Source organism: Notolepis coatsorum, assembly GCF_963971535.1.
Source record: "Notolepis coatsorum genome assembly, chromosome: 5".
Taxonomy (NCBI): Eukaryota; Metazoa; Chordata; class Actinopteri; order Aulopiformes; family Paralepididae; genus Notolepis; species Notolepis coatsorum.
The window spans coordinates 192,993,117-193,010,859 of NC_140169.1; the positions used below are offsets into that span (position 1 = coordinate 192,993,117).

At 42.5% G+C, this 17,743-nt stretch overlaps 1 protein-coding gene across 1 annotated transcript in view; it reads right to left on the bottom strand.

Annotated features, from left to right (window-relative positions):
• The window catches only part of ska3 (spindle and kinetochore associated complex subunit 3), a 48,537-nt gene extending 33,238 nt beyond the window's left edge, over positions 1-15,299 (bottom strand). The window contains exons 1-5 of the mRNA XM_084314400.1: positions 15,115-15,299; positions 11,066-11,130; positions 5,892-6,063; positions 4,837-5,203; positions 1,702-1,775 (exon numbers count right to left, since the gene is read on the bottom strand). Of these exons, the coding sequence (XP_084170526.1) occupies positions 1,702-1,775; positions 4,837-5,203; positions 5,892-6,063; positions 11,066-11,130; positions 15,115-15,229 (793 nt within the window). The 5' untranslated portion in view covers positions 15,230-15,299. The remainder of the gene's footprint in view (positions 1-1,701; positions 1,776-4,836; positions 5,204-5,891; positions 6,064-11,065; positions 11,131-15,114) is intronic.
• Between the last annotated feature and the right edge of the window lie 2,444 nt (positions 15,300-17,743).

Here is a 17,743-nt window from a genome sequence, read left to right on the forward strand (position 1 = left end):
GTTTCAATCAATCAAATTTGATTGATTGAAAATGTTATTAACAGATTGCAGAATGGGTACAATGGGGACCAGAGAAAGACTTTCGTCTTGTTTACACCAGGGTCCCCCATTTTCAATTCATAATGAATTGTAAGTAGGGTGCAACTAGCACCGTGCAATCCATTCTTTGTGGATCTAGCCCTAGGTTGATATGGTCTCCAACTACACACCCTCAAGACCCCTACGCTCTACATCTTCTGGCCCCCTCAAATTCACTCCTATCCAAGCTCCTGGGGGGTCATCATCATCTCAGTCCTATCTCTACCCTTGTTGCTCTTAAGACCATCTATAAACGTATATGCAGATTTGTTTTTGGCTGTTCATATAACACTCATCATTGTATCATGTACAAAAATCTCAACTTCCCTTCTCCCACAATAAGACAACATTGGTTACAGTTTATTTTTAAATGCATTTATTTTAATTATCCTCAATACCTTAAACAGTATATGGTACCCTTCACTTTTAATTTTGCGTTTAGACAAGCGTTTTGGGGTGGAATTCTCCGTGCAGACGAGGCTGTAACAACTCGAGACAACGGAGCCCCGCTGTCACACGATTGGCGCATATGTCACATGACGTGCTGTGAAGACCCGCCCTACTCTGCCTCTGATTCACAGAGTGTGGGTGGGGAATGTGATTGGACCAAAGCAGAGTCACTCACAGACAGTGGGTCCAGTCATAATAGTTGTGATAGCCGCGGGACAGATTCTTGTGTATTTAAAAGTACTGCCAATGTAGCCTTCAGGTGATCGCCATGGATAGAATCAGACATGCTTTGTTTACGCTTCTAGGCTACTGGCGCATGCCTGTGATGTAAGCAGTAGGCGCGACGAGAGCCTTGACCACCCTTTCGTCATCGTTTTATGCGGTTTGACAGTTTAGACGAGAGCGCAAAGGTTTACCGTTTCTAGGAATTCCACCCTGGAAGGTGGTCTCACTTTTTTACGGTTTCACCCCGTAAAAACGCAGTTTCCGTATAAACGAAAGGCACATCTGAAAAAATATTTTTGCGGATTCACCTGCTAGCGTTTCCGTCTAAACGGGGCCTAATTGTCAACTTAGTCATTGTACTAAACACTTTTTTTCTGTTCCAAAAAACTTTAAATCAGCTGGTAAAAAATCATTTATGTTTAAAGCTCCATCCAACTGAAATTGTCTACCTGTCCACATCCGTTCAATATCAGCTTTTAAATTGTTTAAAACCATGCTGTCCTCTCACTGAGACGACCTGCTCATGCTTTTGACCTCAATATCATAATAACAGATATATGAACCCATTATGTGCCGTGTGTCATTGCTGCCGTTGTTGTTGTTGATGTTCTTGTCGTTGTGTCGTTGTATGCCTTTTATTTTATTATTCTTTTTTGGCTGGTGTTTATTCTGTTGTTTTTTTTATATATAAGATTGTCAAAATATAATAACTGTACTTTTGACTATTATGTACCCTACTACTATGCTACTATTATTCAATATATCTACTACTACCTATCTTGCTAATATTTGTCTATACTACTATACACTCATTTTGCATCAATACAATATCCCACTGTAATTTCTCCGCAACACCCCCCCAAAATGCATGCGCCACACGCATTAAATTATCTTGATGTTAGAATGATTTTGGGAAACCCACTCCAAATGTAAAATCTGGTCTCATACCATTAGTAGCCAGGCAGTACGGTGCTGTGGTGAGGCTGTGTGGCGGTAGATCTGGTAAAACTGAGGCTGTTGGGCTGCAGAGGAGAATCCATTTCACCATGACATGTTGTAAAGTAAGGGATAAGACGCCACGAGGAGTGCAGTTAGAGAGAAATAACACAGCGCTGTGGCTAATTCAAGGTGTTCGCCTCCGCAAATTGCACACCCCGGAGGGTATTATCCCACTTATACCAAAGACAAAAGAATATGTGCAGTTTACTCATGTTTTCTACATTAAAATACATACAGGAAATGTGTTATTTATGCTTTGCTCACTGCCCACGGTCATTAGTCCCTCTGCACTACCGTAGCAACGGCTTGACTATTTTTCACAAACGAATTATTTTATTAATTATTTTGCAACATGTAGCTAAGCTCTAATACTTTGTGATTATGTCATACTATATAAATACTGCCTCTCCGAACACTAGTGTTTTGCTAGCTCAGTCTTGATGAAAGACTCAAATATAGTATAGTTTTACATTGGAATGGAAGCGGATACGGACCACTAGCCTAGCTTAAAACTCAGGGAGGGGTGTTTTTGGCCAACTGGTCCGTATCCGCTTCCATTAATTTATGCTACGCTAGGCTAGCTTGCAGCCGAATAGCTTTCTACCAAACACACAGAGAGGAGAGTGCATCTTCTTGTCCGACTCTGGAGAAGACGATAAGAGCATTTCCCATAATGTTGGCGAGCTCCTTTAACTCATTGAGCACCACGCTGTTTTTCCATCTGTACTGCCTGGCGCCAGCGTTAGACAATTTTCACGATGTTTGCGGACTCATCGTATATTCTTTTTTTATCTAGTTTTTCTCCCCATTTTTCTATTTTTCTCCCGTCCCCAATTTTGTATTGTCCAATTCTACCCTCCCCTGTCTCGAACGCTGTTAGGCCATGCCTCCCACAAGCCGGCTGCAATGTGGACGAAGCCTTGCATCACATGTTCCCTCCGGTACTCGAGGAGGCAGCCGTAGCATCTTTTCACCTGCACAGCGCGATCCCTCAGCGGCGAGGGTCTGCGTGGGAGGGACACGCCGCCCTCGTCACTTCCTGATTCTACTGCGCAGGCGCACCAACCGACCTGTAGGAGTCGCTGTCCACAACGTCCGATCCCCACCCACCAGCTTCCCACCCCCTAATACTGCCAATTGTATTAGTATGAACAACCAGCCAAGCTGGTAGCAACGCCGAGAGCTGGGCTCGAACCCAGCATCTCCTGCGTTGGTGGCGAGCGCCTTGCCCACTGCGCCACCTATCCGCCCCCCATTGTATATTATAGCTATGGAAACAATAGTATGGCTCATTTGACAGGCACTATTTATAGTCCAACATTGACAAACCAGTTCATTTCTAGGGGTGGGAATCACCAGTTTCATCACGATACGATATAGATTCTTTGGACAACGATACGATATTTGCCGATATAACAAAGTCTGCCACGATACGATACGATTCAGGTGGCTGCGATCGATATGAGACTATATTATATGCCCATTTAACAGTCACATTTAGATCAACTAAAAAAAGGCTACGGAAATATCAATTGACGTTTTTATTTTTGAGCTCTTCCAGACATTTAAATGAGAAACAATCTATTGTTTTTAATACAAATAGACCTCCTGTTCACTGTAAAGTGCCACGTTTTTATATATTGAGCTTTAAACTTTAAGTAAAATGTTTTGGAACTCACAACACGCAACCTAAAACCCCTCCCTCTCCCAAACTGTTCCTACAATTGTTTTATGTTGCATGATGATCATGAATACATTTATTATGTATTCATGTTTAAATATAAACATTATCTGTCCATCCTCAGTAAATACTATCAATATAATAATACTCCTGACTTCATCTGGTCTTTTCAAACGCACCCACACACAGAATGCCCCCGCCCCCTCCTCCTTCCCCAGTCCCCTCTCCTGTTCTCTCACGGTTAGCTGCTTAGCTTAGTTAGCTTAAGGTTAATTTAGGTCTGCCACACGACGTGGGCATAAAGGAATGGCGACGATGCAAAGCATGTTAGATGCATTTGACCCGTTGCGGGGGGGGGGGGGGACTGCACAGACTTATATCGGGTCGCAAAATAGGCGCTCTGTAGCCCTGTTCTGCTGTACAGAGCTACACAGCGTTTCAGACTACTGGGCGGATACGACTCGCCGGATTTTCAAAATAAGAGTATCGCAATATGAATCAACCTTTTTACGTTGCATCGATCCTATTTGATTATTGATAATAGATCGATGTATCGTCCCACCCCTATTCATTTCTACATACTTTCGTTTGTGTGCGCTATTCCACGCTAAACATTGCCCCGTTTCAAAATAATCCAGTCTTGTTTTCTAGATAGTGAGATATGACGTGTTATATGCATATGCGCAAATCGTTCGAGTTGCTCGGCTGAAACCTATATTATTTCCAAATAAAAAAAAGGTATATACCATATATAGATGTTTCTTCACAAAATCATCAAGGGGGGGGGGGGGGGGGGGGTCTTTTACGAAGCTGTGATCGTTACCAAAAGCCTGTTTTAGGTTCGGTAAAATATGACGCTGTGATCAATACAAAAGCATGTTTTAGGTTCGGTAAAATAGACCTTACCTTAGTCAGAAGGTACTCAAATGAATAATCCATGTAGTTCCATCACGATTGCCATTACTCGTGTGCATTGGGTCTGGGAAACAATAGGATTCAGGCGAGCAAATCTCCGACAGATGGCTGTGTGCCGATTCACTTTGAGGGGGAAGGGATTCCTGCAGCCGGAGGTACCGAGGCACTGAAGACACCTTAGAGACCCAGTTCAAAAGGTAGGCGATACTGCCACATGTCGGGATTCGATCATCATTGCAATTATAACGTAGGCAACGGTGCCAGGGAGACACAGGCAGGTCCGCACAAGTGTTTAGAATGGGAAGATCGGAAAAAAACTAAAAAGGATCTAAAAACGAGAACTCGTTTTTGGCGCTCAACGCTTGGATTTGAAACACGAGAATTCTCATTTTTGGCGCAGAACGAGTTAATAGTTTGATCCTCAATGGGTGGCTACAAAGGAAATCTGTGCATTCCTGCTGCTTTAGGTCAAGGATGCTCCCTCTCACCTGTGAGTCTTTTTGTCCTCCTTGCGGCACAGAGCCATAGTGAAGTCATTGTCGAGGCACATGGTGTATTCAGACAGATGTGGAGTCATTGGCTCTTCCTCCTCGCTCATGAGCAAGGCACACTTGGGCGTCTTGGGCGGCCTGGGAGGCTGCAGGGAGGCGTACAGCGAGGGAGAAGAAAAGCTCAGAGTCTGCGAGGGGGCCACGTCGGAGGTCAACTCTGCCACACCCATTACGTTCCTCAGATACATCTCCGACAAGCCAAAGTCGGAGAACTGCGGGGTGCGCATGGGGTCAGGGGAGGAGGGAGGGGGCATCTTCAGAGGGGTGACATGGGGGAGGTCCTCTCCCTCCCCAACTTTGACCTCTGTGGGAGAAAAGGTTAAAAAAGGAGAATAGAACAGCATGAGTAATGGGGCAATGAGGTGAATCTTGATTAATATTCATTTAGTTTTTTTGTTGCTCATCTACAATGCAATATGGATTTCACAAAAATCTATATCAATCTATATAGCTTTCAGCTTTTGATTGTAGATCTATCTAGACCTAAGAAAAATATAAACTAACCTTCATACTGTATTTTACTATTATGCACTTTGCTACTAAGTAATCATCTACACCTTGCCTATTACTACCTACAATGCGAATATGTCTTTACTACTATGCACTCAAAAGAGTGTAGCACTCAAGTTCAACGCTGTTTGATGAATAATAAGTTACTTACCCTTAGCTGCCAGAGTTGTACCCTTCCTGCTGAGAACTTGTAAGTTGTTTTGGATAAAAGCGTCAGCTAAATTACTAAATGCAAATGTATTAGGTCAATCAGGGCTCCAGTGGGGCTGTCCCTCTTAGCGAAATATATATATATATATAATTAAATATTATTATAACATATATATTATTGTACATATGTAATAATAATATATTTAAATATAATTTGTCTGTGTCTGTCAATCTTCAACAATCCTAACTAGCCATCAAGGATACCGTTCAATTCATACCGTTTTAGTTGCGTTTGTCATCTTCTAATAACACGGCTTCTCTCCATCACTTACCCAGAGGGTTCCCTGTGGTGACGGGAGCCTGGTAACCATATTGTTCACAGTATCGCCTCACTCGGTCAACATCTGCAGTGAACCTCTGCTTCATCACCATACATGCTTCCATGAAGCTCCTCACCTCCTGCTCATTTGCCCTCCGTTGGACCAGCTGATCCTGGACCTGGCCCTATAGCGAACAAGGCCCCAAGGTTAATCTTGACCTCCTTGAAGTTAAAGGGAAGTACTTGCTCTACAGTCATTCATGATGGACGATCACAACACAACAATTATCACAGCAAGAACATGACCACCACAACTACGTAACATGGTAAATCCACTAAATGCTATAAAAAGTGTGTGTATATATATATTTGGAATGGAATGGAATCTTGGAACCTATTCTATAAACTGTATCGGAGGAGGCATGTGCTAGTCTACACCCTCCCCAGACAGACAGTGGGGCAATGCACGCAACGACCAGGAAGTAAATTGGCATAATGACTCAATTTGGAGATGGGAGAAAATTATAGAAAAATAGCAGCAGTCGTCTGGTAATCCGGAGGTTCCCGGTTCGATTCCCACTTCTCCCAGGCAGCTTGTTGAAGTGTCCTTGAGCAAGACACTTAACCTCAGGCTCTAACTGCTCCTGATGAGCATGCGTGAGTGGATGGGTCAAATGTGAGGAACAAAGCGCTTTGGATAAATAATATTTATATTTTTATAAATTGTCACTGGTGTGTTTTTTTATATATTTTATATTATATATTATGTTATATAAATGCAAAATTTTTTTTAAACAATGTTTATTTGTATTTTCTTTTTTTTTCAGTTTTACAGCATCAGTTCAACAACCATACAAAAGGAAATGCTGCCAACACATTTTGAGAATTTAGTAAACCCAGTTACACCGTCTAACAGGTGCCCATACTTCTATACCAAACAAATAAATATCTAACGTTACATCTTTTCTCTTCAAAGAGCAACTAATAACATTTACAGTATCATTCATTGCAATATATACCCATCAGAAAGACAAAAGAGAGCTTCAATAATAGCCTACATCGTCAACCTACCATGTAATCTGTTCTAAGTATTGCCTAAACCCAGCCCAGCATTTATCAAAGAGATGTGGTTTTTTCTTAAGATTGAACATTATTTTCTCTGATGCCATGTACGAAGAGATTTCACTAAGCCACATAGACATGGGGGGGGGATTCAGCACTTTTCCACAGCATGCATTGGCAATACACTTGTTCCCTGCAATCATGGCCAATTTAATGATCCGCACCTTGCCTCTCTTATCTGGAGAAATGTCAGACATGTCTCCTAATAATGCTAATTTAGGTGTACATGGGATCTCAAACCCTGTGACCTCTTCGAGAATCTCCCAAATTGAGCCCCAGTAAGGTCTCAGTTTATAAATGCACCATTTACCATATATACAGCATTATTGTACATGCCATCATACATGGTTAGAAGTATATATATATATATATACACACACGTGCAGCTCGATAAATTAGAATATCGTGGAAAAGTTTTTTTATTTCAGTAATTAAATTCAAAAAGCGAAACTCATAGATTCATTACACAAAGTGAATTATTTCAAGCCTTTATTTGTTTTAATTTCGATGATCATCTCTTACAGCTCATGAAAGCTCAAAATTCTGTATCACCAATAAAGAAAAATATATATAGAAATGTCGGCCTTCTGAAAAGTATGTTCATGCATGTTCACTCAGTACTTGGTTGGGGCTCCTTTTGCACAAATGACTGAATCAATCGTCACCAACACAAGAGACACCGGGTTCGACTCCGGCTGTCGGCGTTGGCTCCGGCTTGGGCCAGTCGTCATACTAACTCAATTGGCAGAGTTAGCGGGTGGAAGTCAATGGGTGGTAATCTGGACGTTGTGGACAGCGACTCCTACAGGTCGGTTGGGGACGCCTGGCCCTGCACAGCAGAGACAGGAAATGGCGGGGGTAGTGTGAGCCTCCCACACGTTACACGTCTGCGCTGGCAGGTGAAAAGATGCGACAGGCTGCCTCCTCGTGTATCGGAGGGGACACGTGATGCAAGGCTTCTATCCTCCCTACAACCGGCCAGTGGGGGGCATATGCAAGCAACGTTCAAGACAGGGGAGGGGAGAATTGGCACAGCGGGTAATTGGGATGGGAGAAAATAGAAAAAGGAGAATATAAAAAAAAAAGAGGAGTGGGCATGCATAAACACCAGAAACCACGTCCCCTGTCTGCACCAATAATAGTGGGGGGCCGGGTATGGGTCATTTGTTGTTTTCATTTCAAATTGATGCGAAAGTTTAGTTTTCACTACTAATTTGAAGGTAATGGTCTATAGAACAATTTTGGTTTGAGTGTCAAGCGATCAGATAAAAATTGGCCTCTAGGGGGTGTCGGTGGTTCCTAACCCCCCACCACAGCCTTAGCAAATATGGTAACCATTATAACTTTTGATTGGATTATCCAATCTGAACATATGAGGTATGTATGGATTCAGGATCAGGAGTAGCAACTGGTATTTCAAGCATATTGCCCATAGAAGTAATATATTTTTCGGTATCGGTGCATATCCACAAAAACAGACAGAGGATCAAAGGCCTGGTGAGCTGAAGCATCGTTTTTTTTTTTATTATTATCTTTACAATTTCACTCACCCAACAATATTTTTGTTGGTATTTGTATTTATCTTTGTGCCACAATATGGTGGTGAGTAACTGCTTAGACATTTGCTTGAATAACTCCTTGCACAATAGTTTAATAAGAAAGTGGCTAACAAATCCCATATACATGTCAGTCTTGGAAATTGCTCTGGTCAAGCTAGTTCTCACATTTGCACTTGCACAGACGTGTGCACTTCAACTTTGCCCTCATGCACCGAGAGCAGGTAGTACAAGTGCACTTCACATCCAGATGTAATACATCCTTGGTGAGGGGCAGCGTGGACCAATGGACCTGAATTAATGATTTTATTTGACATAATACAATACACAAATTCATACAGATGCATACCTTTGGGCTGTCGTCCAGATGCTTGCTTGGAAGACACTCCTTTTGAGATGTTGATCCAAAGAATCACTTGTTGGGGGAATTCTCTCCACGTCCCTAGTCTTCTGTGAGAATAGCCTCATTCGGACAAGATCAAAACCATGATCCTCATTTGGCTCATTGTTGTACAGCCTACAGACAAAGTTTGTTGCCACTTCTTTCAGCCATGGCGATGTTTGGAATGGCGTGTCGACGATAGTTGAAAATTCCTCCATGAAGAATGGCACTTTGTGCATCAACTTGCAGCAGGATCGCTTACCCTTGAACTTGAAGGAAGATGTGCCGTCTGATCCAGTGAATGCGTGGCAGAGAGCCATGGCTTTGCATGTTGTCGTGCCCAGGGAGATCGTTCCGGTAGTCTTTCCAGCTTTGAAGGAGATCCAGAGCCTTGATGTGATGGAAATTACTCCAAAGGATTACAACAACATCCGTGTCTCCAGTATGCACCCTCCCAAGTGATGTTTGGAGGGCGTGGAGATGTACTATAGGACACGAGTGTCAGCTTCCTCATGGTTGCATTGATCTATTGGTGGACTGTTTCCAACATGGTGGACTTGATCACCTGCAGTGATGTAGACATCCTTGTCATCTGGGAACTGTCCCATCTGTTAACAACTTATTTGACAGGAATGAGAACAGTTCTTGTTACACCTGGCGCAACTAACTCCTCGTCGACAGAAATGTCGCTACTCGTACTGGCTTCCATGATGTATAGCTATCAACAAATCTGACTTGGTACAAGAGTTGAGGGATCCTTCAGATGACAACGCAGGTGGGTATGGCGAAGATTTGTGACGAAAAAAACTTCCAAATGCCACCACGGCTGTCTAGCACAATAAAAGCTTTCCCATAGAGCTCTGCATGATTTTTGAAGTGCTGTATTCTCAGCTTATTTTCTGTGTTTTCCTCTCATGGAACAGTAAGTTATTTCGCTTAATCTGTGCTGTCAGAAGTGTCATTTGATTCAAGCACTCTTCCTGAAATTGTTGTACTGCTTGTCCCGTAGACTCGAGTTGATGGACAGATACGGCAGCAGTGGCAGACTCACACACCTTATTGTCTAATCGAATGTAAGCAGGTCTTTACTGCCCTTCTTAAAGGGATTCCCATTGCTCAGCAACACCTCCATCAGGTGTTTGGCATGGCATTGAAATCAGTGCAGATCCTTCCTTGTTCTTCACAATCAACTGTTACAGTTCTCATATCTAACTCTAGTTATCCACATATTTATTGTCTCATTTGTGTGAAATATCATATAAGATATGCTCCAATCATGAAAACCTAGGCACCAACATCACCATTCTAGGTTCAATAGAATAAAGGTTATATTACAGATATTGGCAGCCATACCAGAATATTCAAAACATCAATATTATATAGCGCTGTGATTGCTGGGCGCACCAGGCACGTGACAAAGCAGCCAGCAATCACAGCGCTCCTACTGTAAAATGCAGAAGCAGCCATTTTAGCCAAGGCTAGCTCAGTGATTTTTTTACTCATTTATAAAAATGATTTAAAATGTTTATTAGCAACGCCGAGCTTTCAAACCCCGCTGCGTGTGTGTGTGTGAAACCCTAATGCAACGGTGGGTACCTTTGAAATTTATATCTGATATATTTTGGACCCACCGCTCGTCTTTAACCAGTGCTTGATGAGCACATTAACATGGCTGATTGATTGATTGATTGATTGATTGATTGAATTGAAAAGTTTATTAACAGATTGCAGAATGGGTACAGTACAGTACAGCTCAATACATACAATTGTTAAGAGGATGCAGACCTGAGAAAGACTTTCGTCTTGTTTCCATCAGGGTCCCCCATTTTCAATTCATCATATATAATATGATGGCTAGTAACGTGGGAGCCAGTGACTGCGTATTCAAGCGAGGCTTGCATGGCAGTCACGAAAGGGGCTAAGTATTGACTTAAAATAGCAATAAGAAATTATATTTCAGAGCATTTTGGAAAATGGGCAAAAAATGTAATTAAATTCAAACTGTTCTATAGACCCTTATCTTCAAATTAGAAGTGAAAACGAAACGTTTGCATCAATTTGAAATTACTTGTGTCCAGGCACCCCACTATAAGGCTGGGTATCGTTTGAACGGGACTGTTTACTTACCTTTATGCCCTTGATCTCCGAGTGCAGTTCATGCAAAACTCGTGCACCACCATCCACGATATTGTCTAAAATAAAAGGAGACATGTTGTGTCTCTGCTTTGGCGTGGCAATGTTAAAAACAAACAAACGTATACAGTAGCAGGACGTAACTTGTGACTGCAACTTGTTCCCGTTTGCGGATGACTCAGCCCTGCTGGTCTCTGACAAGAACAAGTTACAGGTTGAAAAAACCCTCAGCTCGGAACTAGGCAAAATCTGCATATGGCTCGCTGATAAAAAACTATCATTACACATGGGCAAAACAGAGTCCATTCTCTTCGGTTCAAATAACAAACTCAGCAAGACCGACGGCTTCTCAGTTGCAGTGGGTGACAATATTGTCACAAGGAAAGACGAAATTACCTACCTGGGTTCCATCCTAGAGGCAAATCTTTCCTGTGACAAAATGGCAACCAATGTAATAAAAAAAGTCAACCAACGAACTAGATTCTTGTACCGGATCTCCTCTCTGGTAAACAAGAATACCCTGAAGACTCTGGCAGGAGCACTCATTCAAGGGTACTATGACTATGCTTGCACCTCATGGTACCAAAGCACCTCAAAGGCACTAAAAACAAGATTACAAACATCACAAAACAAACTAGTCAGACTACTACTTGACCTTACCCCTAGAACCCACCTCAACCCTTCCCACTTTGACAACCTAGGATGGCTTAGAGTAGACGACAGAGTACAGCAACTTGCAATGGGCCTGGTCTACAAGATACACTATACCAGTGGTTCTCAAACTGTGGTACGCGTACCACTAGTGGTACTTGGTGGTACAGCTGGTGGTACTTGAAAACATTTCCAAAAAAGCAAAAAAATAAAATATATATATATATTTTTTTTTTCAGGCCACTGAACTTAGAAGCAGGCCAGGCCAGTGTTTCTGGTTGCGGCGGCGCGATAGTTAGATAACCTAAGTGGGGAACAACCAGGAGATCACTGTGACAGAGAGTAATGCAGTCTAAACAGCCATAAATCTTTAATTCAACTTCAGCCCTGATCATAACCATTTATTTTTAGATTTTTTGTAATGTCAGATAAAAAATGAAGTACTCCCACTTTTCTGAAAAGAGTTGGTGTTAAATCTGACATTACAAAAAATCCATCAAAATCTGTGTTGCTGCTAATCATTGACACATGCCTAGCCTGTAATAATCCCCCCCAGAAAAATGTACTTTGCATTTGATATTGAAAATATTTTAGTTTTTTGTGTTTTTTTTAACAATAATTTGTGATGCCATCACACAAACTGGCATTTAAATGGTAAACATTCAAAAATGTATTGAATATGTGTTTTCTTTTCTTTTTTACAATAATTTGTGATGCCCATCACAAACACTGGCATTTAAAGGGTAAAAATTCAAAGATTCCTGCACCAGAATGCAGGAAATTAAGTTTTTGTAACAAAATAAGTGTGCGTGTGTGTGAGAGAATGACGGACAATTGCTTGCTGTGTGAGAGAGAGATAGAGAGAATTAAGTACATTTGCTGAAATACAGTTGTTCTTAATTTTCTCACTTGCTATGTGAGAATGTTAGTTATTATGTTCTCAATGCCCCTTGCATTGTATGAGATGTGTGGAAGCGTTTGCTAGTTCTAGTGCTATCCCTTTGTACATTGTGGCTGTGTCTGACAAAAGTTAACAATAAATAATGGTATTAGGAATAAATTTGCCTCCTGCGTGAACTGTGCATAGCTGAATAGACTGTATTTTAACGCCGGTCATATGGTGGTACTTGGAGAGCCAGCTACGTTCTCAGGTGGTACTTGGTGTAAAAAGTTTGAGAACCACTGCACTATACGACTAAGGTACACATGTACATGTCAAAATACTTCCCAAAGGTCAGTGAATACTGTGATATATGGTACATGGGACCAGAACTGCCATGGATGAAACTGGGGACTGACATATTTGAGCTGCATGGACAATCCTATCTAGTGATTGTTGACTACCTGACCAAGTACCCAGAAGTGCTAAACCTACCAGACAAGACTGCCCACTCAGTCATACAAAGGCTGAAGTCAGTCTTCTCCAGACATGGGATTCCCAAAGAGCTAGTGTGTGATCAATCATGTTCCTTTTGCGAGCTGTGAGATGCAGAAGTTTGCTGCAGAATGGGGCATCAAAATCACACTCTAGCCCTGGATACCCACAGTCTAATGGACTTGCAGAGAGTATGGTCAAAATTGTGAAACGCACACTGAAGAAGGCAGCTAAAACAGGCACTGACCCGCATCTGGCTTTGCTGTCATTGAGAAACACACCAGTGACAGGCCTAGATGTCTCCCCAGCGCAGATGTTGATGGGACGTGTCCTGAGGAGCCCGCTGCCGTGCACCAGCGCAGTGTTGCAGCCATCCACCCCAAGTAACATACATAACAGGCTCCAACACCTGCAGGCACGACGGGATAAGTACTACAATGTGGGTACCAGACCACTATCTGTACCGACTCCTGGAACCACAGTACACATGAAGACAAGGCAAGGCTGGAAGCCTGCTGTCGTGTTGAGCAAGAGAGTAGAGCCACGCTCTTACAGTGTGGAATCACCGGCAGGCGTGATCTTCAGGAGAAACAGATGCCACCTGAGGACGGTTCATCCGAGTCCGTTTGAGAATGCTGATCCTGAGTATGCTGATCCTGAGTCCATTGACCAGCCAGAAACTCTGCGGGACGAGCCATGGACTCTGCGGGATGAGCCACCTGCCCAGAACCAGCCCTCCCAGTCCAGCACGGGCGACTCCCCTACATGCCGCACCAGATCTGGGAGAGCTGTCGTGCCGCCTGTGAGATACAGTGACAGCGATTATGACACGAGCCAACACTGAAGGTTGAGCTCCACCGGTGGGCTATGTTCTGGAACCTCTGGCCCCAAGCAACTGATACTGACAATATGAATTTATTATTTTGTTACATTATTCCTGTTGGTAAGCTATTGGGAAAAGTGATTGAAGTATTTTGCTAATTCTGGTCTGCAGTAAGAGAGTAATAACTTTAGCTAAAAGTAATAACTTTTCCTTAAGAAAGGGGGATGCGATATATGGTACTCGGGTTCGATTAAGAGCAGTGTGTTGAAGAGTGTTGTGATCGACTAATGATGTCTGTGGTGCATTCCTGACCCGACGCTCACTAAACCTGTTGCTGTGGCTACCAACTGAGCTTGTGTGTGTTGTCAAGTTATTGCTATACGGAACCCAGCCAAAACTACAACAAATACCACGACACCAGAGGAAGCTCAACAAATCATGTTAAACCCAGATTCGGCTCAAACAAGGGACTAAACACGTTTAGCAATTATGCCACATCAATGTGGAACGCCCTACCCACAGCTGTAAAGGAATGTGAATCCCTACAGACATTCAAAACCGCTCTTAAAGAGCACCTATGTGAGGCTGCAATTCGAAACTGGCCACCGTAAATGCCCAAACCCCCCACCCCCTCCAAATAGACACTCTGCTCCCCACCGTATATATTCTCTCCCACCCGGCACCCACCCACCCCCTCCTAATGTACAGTCCCCTCCCCATCATATGTATACTCTGTCAGGATCTATGGGTAACAGTACTGTATATTTGAATACCGTATATGTCACAAATGTATCAGTACTAAATACCTATATGTCCCTATGCCATAAATGTCATGCATGTTGAGTAATGTATGTCATAAATGTCAATATGAATTGAAAATGGGGGATTGATTTATTGAAAACTTTATTAACAGAATGGCCATACAATACAGTACAGCTCAATACACATAATTGTTATGGGGATGCAGACCAGAGAAAGACTTTCGTCTTGTTTACATCAGGGTGCCCCATGTAACATGTATCAGGGACCCTGATGTAAACAAGACAAACGTCTTTCTCTGGTCTGCATGCCCTTAACAATTGTGTGTATTGAGCCGTACTGTATTGTACCCATTCTGCAATCTGTTAAATAAAGTTTTCATTCATTCATAACGTTAAACGTAACGTCGTGCACTTCGCTGTCAGTGGGACTTACCGTCATTATTGTCTTCGGCGTAGTTTTGATAAACTTGCTGGAGATGGGCAGTTTCTGTCTCCAGGGTCACCGCGAGACTACGCAGTTTTCCAAAGTATCGAGCTGTCGGGTCCATCTTCCGTTGAAACCGTTCAGTTGTCAAACACAACACAAAGTACTGGATTTCGTAACGTTTCGCCGTTTATTTACACCCCAACAGGACGGAAATAGTTTTAAATTTTGGCGCCACTTCCGCAATTTTGCGGAAGTCCCTCTCTCTCTGTCAAGGTATTGGATATACTGAATAGAGTGACAGTTGTGTCAGCCAATTAGAACGCTATCATGTTGGGACCTAAAATACTGTAGCAAGTGTGCGGAGAGATGAACGCGCGGGGCGTGTTAAATGTGACGCGGGACGCGTGAATCCTTTCGGCAACTGGCTTGTCCTTCCGCGTTCCCGTTTGGCGCTCTGATTGGCCAGGTCATGTGACATGAGCGCCAATCGTGGGACGGCAAGTTTTTGCACGGTTAAGCTTAGGCACTCTTTCGAAGTTGGTTAAGGTTAGAGTTTGTCTTAGAGCGCGACGTCAAGTTCTTTCGACGGTTAAGCTTAGGCACTCTTTCGAAGTTGGTTACGGTTAGAGTTTGTCTTAGAGCATGGCGATAGAACGCCAGGTAGTTTGCAGGCTGTTCGCCGCGGAAATGGGCAAACACGCTATTGGGCGCACGCACATGTCACATGACCTGGCCAATCAGAGCGCCAAACGGGAACGCGGAAGGACAAGCCAGTTGCCGAAAGGATACACGCAAACGGCACGCTTTGAAACAAGCTGAAAAGCATTGATTGATTGACAATTTTATTAACAGATTGCAGAATGGGTACACAGTGGTTAAGGGTATGCAGACCAGAGAAAGACGTTCATCTTGTTTACATCAGGGTCCCCCATTTTCAATTAATATAATAATAATAATAATAATAATAATAATAATAATAATAATAATAATAATAATAATAATAATAATAATAATAATAATAATAATAATAATATAATAATAATAATGCAGGACCTGTTGCAGAGGTCTTTATTCGGCATGCAACGACACTCAATGTTTTTAGTGGCACACAGCCACTAAGAAAGGTAGGCAGTTGTTCGGATAAAAGAGACAACAGGTTCTAATGGACCCATTGTGAAGTGGTGGTTCATTTGACACCCTTTGCTTTGACACATATGAATGGTAGTCAATGGCGAGAGACAAATATGTTTTTGCAAAGCAAGAACGTTGATTGACTCGCAAGTTAGTCAATAGCTTCTAGTTGACCATTACATTTTTTTAATTGACACACATCACATGTGTAATTCGTGGCACAATTCAAACGGGATCAAAACATTTTTGTAATAGTTTTCCCCTAGCCTAGCCAATTTGGTGTAGTGGGCATTGCATGCAAAACAGGTAGGACACAACATGAGTTGCCCCACACAGCTCCACGGCGAAATCATTGGTGCCCCCACCCCCTCCCCTCAGTTGAATCCCTATCCATCCAATGGACGATTAGGCGTGCCGCAGCATCCTCTCTGACCCCTCTCATCCGACCCACCAGATAAGATAAACCTTTCCTTTATTGACCCCTTGGGGAAATTCGGGCGTCATATAGGCAATGCAATTAAAACTGAATATACAAATATGAGAAAAATAAACAGTATACACAAGGTGCAGGTGAGGGTCTGTCTATCTCTATCTATTTATTTATCTATCATCTATCTATATATATATATGAGGTTCCATAGTATAGTGGTTATCATGTCTGCTTTATACACAGAAGGTCCTAGGTTCAAGCTCCAGTGAACCACTACTTTCCCTAATTTTCCCAAGGGGATCAATAAACGAATATTCTATCTATTTATCTATCTTTCCCCTTTGGATGAAGGCTTTACACTTTAGGCTTTATCTCTCGCATCCCCTAGCAATAGTACAAAAATAATAATTAGCTTCAACATGAACCCCCCCCCCCCCCCCTCACAGACTAGTTGTACTTGTAGCCTACCTATTTGTCTACCGGCTTCATCTTGTTGAGCGCAAGAAGTAGGAGGTGGGAGTTGCTGATTATTTTAGGGTGTGTATAAATATTCAAGAAATGGTGAAGGTTATCACACACCTGCTGCAACCTCTGAGGTGAGTCGCACAAAGGAACCACCAGGCTCTGAACTGACTCTAAAACAGGTAAGCCCTATCTATGAATCAGATCAGCACATCACCATTTCACCACAATTCTCAGCTATTTTGTTAAATGTGTCGTTTGTTTTCATTCACAGCGTCAACATCAATTGAATTTTGCACTGAAGCTATTGGGTTCTACCTACAGTTGTAGCCATGGCGATGTTTGGAAAGGTTTTAGAACCGGTGGGCTACATGCAGACCATGAGGTGTGTGTTTTTGTGTATTCACGTTGTAGATTTAATTATACTTTTCTTTGGTCATAAGGCATTTGTTCAGATTTAAAGGACATGTTTGTTGATGAGAAATGTCTTTTATTCTCACATTTTCCCTAAAATGTATTTTTTAACAATGCCGATTAATTCAATAAGGTGTGGTAATTTGAGGGATATACTCTCCGTTTGCCCTCTGCCCTTAGTGATTGCCTTAAAGGGAC